General features: G+C 45.2%; 2 protein-coding genes across 2 annotated transcripts; both read right to left on the bottom strand.

The window, feature by feature from the left end:
- Positions 1-1429: 1429 nt before the first annotated feature.
- LOC141685400 (uncharacterized) lies at positions 1430-2557 on the bottom strand. Its single transcript, XM_074490502.1, has 3 exons — positions 2081-2557; positions 1878-1990; positions 1430-1472 (listed from the first exon to the last, which is right to left on the bottom strand). Exons 1-3 carry the CDS (start codon positions 2555-2557, stop codon positions 1430-1432), a joined length of 633 nt encoding a protein of 210 aa, XP_074346603.1.
- A 1062-nt stretch (positions 2558-3619) lies between these two features.
- On the bottom strand, positions 3620-4911 carry LOC141685398 (uncharacterized). Its single transcript, XM_074490501.1, has 3 exons — positions 4473-4911; positions 4121-4347; positions 3620-4000 (listed from the first exon to the last, which is right to left on the bottom strand). The coding sequence occupies exons 1-3, from the start codon at positions 4909-4911 to the stop codon at positions 3620-3622; spliced, it is 1047 nt and encodes a 348-aa protein (XP_074346602.1).
- Between the last annotated feature and the right edge of the window lie 275 nt (positions 4912-5186).

Here is a 5186-nt window from a genome sequence, read left to right as displayed (position 1 = left end):
GTTTAGGAAAGTGCATGAGCACGGCACTACACTGTAGTGTGTTTAACCAAGGCACAAGACACGATGGGGCACGTCCTAACTGCTTGACATGCCTTAACATTCTCTTAGAAATATTCTTTCAGGGAGGACGCGTCCTTGGTAGGGACTTGCTTTTATTTTTCAATTAAGAGCATCAACCAATATTCCTTGGGCGCGTCCTTGGAAATAGTACACTCCCTAGTTATATTTTTACTCAAGTTCTATTGTTCCTTTTAGCAGTCACTACTTCAACTAACATCCACATAGATCTATCAATCAAGACGCGCCTCACCTTTGATCCAAAATACATCATCCTTCACGCAGGACGCGTCTTTGTCAAGCACTTTTTCTTTTTTACTCATGTTCTCCATGTCATAGTAACATCCAGTCTAAAGGAGCATTAACCAAGATAACTGGGCGCGTCCTTGAAAATAGTACATTTTCCTTGAGTTTCATTCATATAAAACCCTATCTTAGGGCGCGTCCTACATTTAGGACGCGTCATGAGACCAAGCAAACTGAGCAAATATCCTTTTGGAAAGTTTCAAAATTTTATTTATAATGCGCTCTGATGTCAAAAGTGCACCAGTCCCACGGCTACTATGCTTTGTGGGGAAATTATTTCTAAAAAATGACCCTTCAACTAGTCCCAAAGTAAGTAGTACATGCACTACCCCCCTAGGCTAGGAGGAATTTATTTAATTCTAGCCTATAAATTGGGCATAAATCAAAATGATAAAAGAAATACGCAAGGGGCCAAAGCCACGCCTCACTGGTAATACTTTCGGAGATGTTCCGCATTCCAAGCTCGCGGAATTAGCTTCCCGTCCATATCTTCAAGGTGATAAGTCCCCTTCCACAGGATAGACTTTATTCTGTACGGTCCTTCCCAATTAGCTTCAAACACTCCATGTTGGGGGTTCTTTGTATTGGGCATCACTTTCCTAAGTACCAAATCCCCCACCTTCAGCAACTGTCCTTTTACCTTCTTGTTATAATACCTTGCGGCGCACTGCTGATATGCTGCTAGCCTTAGCTGAGAATTTTCCCTCGTCTCCTCTAAGAGATCTAAATGAAGCCTTTGATTAACCTCAGCGTCTTCTTTCCCGTAACAGTCTCTGCGAAGTGATCCCGATCCAACCTCCACGGGGACCATAGCTTCGTAACCGTAAGTCAGCATAAACGGCGTTTCTCCCGTAGTAGATCGCGGTGTAGTATTGTATGACCACATCACCTTCGGGAGTTCTTCAGGCCAATTCCCTTTACGTTCCTCCAGCTTGGTTTTGAGGGTATGCTTTATTATTTTGTTAACAGCTTCTGTTTGTCCATTTCTTTGAGGATGATAGACCGCCGCAAACTCCTTCTTGATTTTCAACTCCTCACATAGCTGTCGCAACTACTTGCTATCAAACTATTTTCCATTGTCGGAGACCAGCTTGTAAGGGATTCCAAACCTACATACAATTGAGTTGAAAACAAAATCTTTGATTTTCTTTGCGGTGATAGTAGCCAGTGGCATAGCTTCCGCCCATTTAGTAAAGTAATCGACCGCAACCACTGCATACTTGACGTCTCCTTTAGCTTTCGGCAATTCTCCAATAAGATCAATTCCCCACATGGCGAACGGCCATGGGCTTACCATAGGCGTCAAGAGTGTGGCCGGCATAGACGAGTAGTTTGCAAAGCGCTGGTAGCGATCACATGCCTTGACGAAATTTGTAGCATCTTCTCTCATTGTGGGCCAATAATACCCTTGGCGCAACACTTTCATTGCCAACGAGCTACCCCCCGAGTGATTGCCACAGATTCCTTCATGCACCTCTCTTAGGATGTAATTTCCTTCTTCCTCTTCAACACACCTGAGCAGAGGTTGGTTGAACCCTCTCTTGTATAGGACTTCATCGTATATCACATATCTTGCGGCTTGATAACGGAGTCGATGAGCCATAAACTTATCCTCGGGGAGTGTTCCCTTGCGAATGTAAGCTAGAATGGGCGTCATCCATGTTTCCTTGGGAGCCTCATCCACTTGCATAGTTTCTATCTCTGGGATACTAGGAACCTCCTGGATTTCAAGAGGGATGGATCCTAACAATACAGCCTCTTGTTGCGACCCCATTTTTGCCAAAGCATCCGCATTACTGTTTTTCTCCCGTGGAACGCATTCCAATCTAACTTCTTTGAACATTCCAATCAGGCGCTGTGCACATCTCAAGTATAATTCTGTTCGCGGGCCTCGCGCTTGAAATCCCCCATTCACCTGATTCACTACCAACTCTGAGTCACTTCTTGCAATTAAGTTTCGCACTCCCATTTCCAGAGCGATTTTCAGGCCATTAATCAGCGCCTCATACTCTGCATCATTATTAGTTGCATAAAACTTGAAATGAATTACGCTCATCAGGTGGTGGCCTTCCGGAGACACAAGTACTATACCCGCACCTGCTCCTCCATTATTAACCGCCCCATCCACATGCAAGATCCACCAAGGATACGGAAACTCCACCAAAGACTCCTCGGCATGAGGTGGATATAGCATTACCAAAGCTTTATCATCAATTTCAGAATCAAATTCCAACAAGAAATCGGCTAAGGCTTGCCCTTTTATCGCTGTTCGAGGCACATATTCCAAATCAAACTGTCCCAACTCCACAGCCCATTTCAGCATTCTGCCTGATGACTCTGGTTTGTGCAGGACCTGTCGCAGCGGGTACGCTGTACGAACTTCAACTCTATGGGCTTGAAAATACGGTCGCAATTTTCTTGACGCAAGAATCAGGGCGTAAACCAGTTTCTCCATATTTGTGTAGCGAGTTTTAGCGTCGTGTAACCGCTTGCTCACGTAGTACACTGGTGATTGCTGCCCATCTTCCTCTCTTACCAGAATTGCACTGATCGAATATTCAGACACTGCGAGGTACAGTATTAGATTTTCCCCATCCAACGGCTTTGACAACATGGGAGGATGTCCCAGTTGCTCCTTGATTCTTTTGAAAGCCTCTTCACATTCTGACATCCATACAAAGTCTTTCCCAGCTAATTTAATCGCCTTGAAAAACTCCTTGCATCTATCAGACGACTTGGAAATAAATCGATTTAACGCGACGATTCTCCCAGTCAAACTCTGCACCTGTTTCACATTGGTAGGTGACTTCATATCCAATAATGCCTTGATCTTCGCGGGGTTGGCCTCAATTCCCCTGTGGTTGACAATGAACCCGAGAAACTTGCCCGACTCCACGCCAAACACACATTTCTGCGGATTTAATTTCATACGAAACCTCCTCAGAATATTAAACATCTCCATCAGGTGCTTGATATGGTCAGTTGTCACCTCAGATTTCACCAGCATATCGTCCACATACACTTCCATGGTTCTCCCGATTTGATCTTTGAACATCATATTTACCAACCGCTGGTAGGTTGCGCCAGCATTAATCAAACCAAACGGCATTCCTATGTAACAGTATAACCCCCTGTCCGTAATAAAGGATGTATGTTCTTGATCGGGGCCATACATCGGAATTTGATTGTATCCGGAGTATGCATCCATAAAACTCAACAACGCATGCCCCGCCGTCGCGTCAACCAACTGATCGATTCATGGTAGCGGGAAGCTATCCTTTGGACAGGCCTTATTGAGATCCGTGAAATCCACACATGTCCTCCACTTCCCATTCGGTTTCTTCACCAGTACTAGATTTGCAAGCCACTCGGGGTAGAACGATTCTTTGATCAACCCCACCTCCAACAACCGGTCTACTTCTTCTTTTAATGCTATCGCCCTTTCTCCACTTACTGGGCGGCGTTTCTGATGTATGCCCTTGTAATTCGGGAGGATATTCAAACGGTGACACATTACTTCCGGGTCGATCCCTATCATATCTGAATGACTCCATGCGAAAACATCAAGATTTGCAGTTAGAAAGCGGGTAAGACCTCCTCTCATCTCATCATCCAACTGAGATCCCACTTTCAAAACCTTGCTCGGGTCATTTTTATCAACTGGAATAGATATTGTGTCTTCGGCCGGTCCCGTTTTTTCGGTGGGCATAGGGATCCTGGGATCCAAATCGAAATTAAAGTCTCGGGGGTCTTCAACTTCCACTTTTTCATCTGAGGGCACGTCCTCGTTTGGAGGAGCATCAACCTCAACTTCTTTCAAGGGCGCATCCTTCTTTTGAGGAGCATCAACCTTGAAGTTATTGCCGAGACCTTGCAAAATCTCACTTCTTCCTTCCAACTTTTCCCCGTTAACCTCTTTCTGTATGATTCCCTCTGTATGACTCACCACCACTTCTTCTACACTACGGATTTTCGAAACAGTCCCTGCATCATAAAAGAGTTCCCAGAGGTATTGGTTTATTCCTTCCCGGGGTTTTCAACAAAATAGTGGGCATGGACCTCTCCACTTGTTTTTGTATGAATATCTTCTATATCTTCGAATGGGAGACCTTTCCCTTCATACCTTCTTATGCGAAATTCCTTGGCAGCCTTGTGATAGCAGTCGCGTGACTCATACTGTGACCCTCTCAGACTGCCAACTCCTTTTGGCGTTGGGAATTTTATCATCAAGTGGTGTATCGATGTTATCACCCTGAACGCTCGCAACCAAGGTCTGCCGACCAGTACATTATGCGCGGAATCCTGATCTAGCACCTTGAAATCTATTATTTGAGTAACCGACAAAGCTCCTTCCCTGAGCGTGACGGGAAGCCTGACCGAACCCATAACTCTCACGGCTTCCCCAGTAAAGCCATAGACGTGTGCATCTTCGAAATTCATGTCGCTATCTGGGAAACCCAGCTTTTTGTAGGTGTTGTAGTACAAGATGTTTGTAGAACTCCCATTATCCAAGAAAACTCGATGTACGTTCATTGCCCCAATAAGCATGGTAATCACCAGCGCATCGTTGTGAGGATGATGCACCCACCTAGATTCTTTTTCCTTGAATGTAATATCAGTAGACTCCCCCTTAAAGACCTTCGGGGGTCTGTCTTCCAAGCTGTGGATGTTGGTGAGCGGTGGATGTCTCGTTTCCCTCGCATTTCTTTCTAGTGCTCGATTACTATCACCAACGAAAGGGTGTCCTCCAAAAATTGCCCTAATACTGCCGGCCCTCTAAAACTTGACCTCTGCTGTTTTCTCAACATCCTCCGCCCGCGGGG

This window comes from Apium graveolens, chromosome 9 (genome assembly GCF_009905375.1).
Source record: "Apium graveolens cultivar Ventura chromosome 9, ASM990537v1, whole genome shotgun sequence".
NCBI lineage: Eukaryota > Viridiplantae > Streptophyta > Magnoliopsida > Apiales > Apiaceae > Apium > Apium graveolens.
The sequence above is the reverse complement of the archived record's forward strand: the minus strand, read 5'-3'. Positions and strand labels throughout refer to the sequence as shown.

What these genes read in the sequence shown, in the direction of transcription:
- LOC141685400 (XM_074490502.1), bottom strand. Translation starts at nt 2,557, where the DNA reads ATGCTATATCCACCTCATGCCGAGGAGTCTTTGGTGGAGTTTCCGTAT. An exon ending in TCCCTCTTGAAATCCAGGAG is followed by an intron (nt 1,991 to 2,080) that starts GTTCCTAGTATC and finishes TACATTCGCAAG; the next exon opens with GGAACACTCCCCGAGGATAA. An exon ending in TTCAACCAACCTCTGCTCAG is followed by an intron (nt 1,473 to 1,877) that starts GTGTGTTGAAGA and finishes AATTGTATGTAG; the next exon opens with GTTTGGAATCCCTTACAAGC.
- LOC141685398 (XM_074490501.1), bottom strand. Translation starts at nt 4,911, where the DNA reads ATGCTTATTGGGGCAATGAACGTACATCGAGTTTTCTTGGATAATGGG. An exon ending in AAGAAGGTATGAAGGGAAAG is followed by an intron (nt 4,348 to 4,472) that starts GTCTCCCATTCG and finishes TTTATGATGCAG; the next exon opens with GGACTGTTTCGAAAATCCGT. An exon ending in CCTCAGATGAAAAAGTGGAA is followed by an intron (nt 4,001 to 4,120) that starts GTTGAAGACCCC and finishes GACCCGAGCAAG; the next exon opens with GTTTTGAAAGTGGGATCTCA.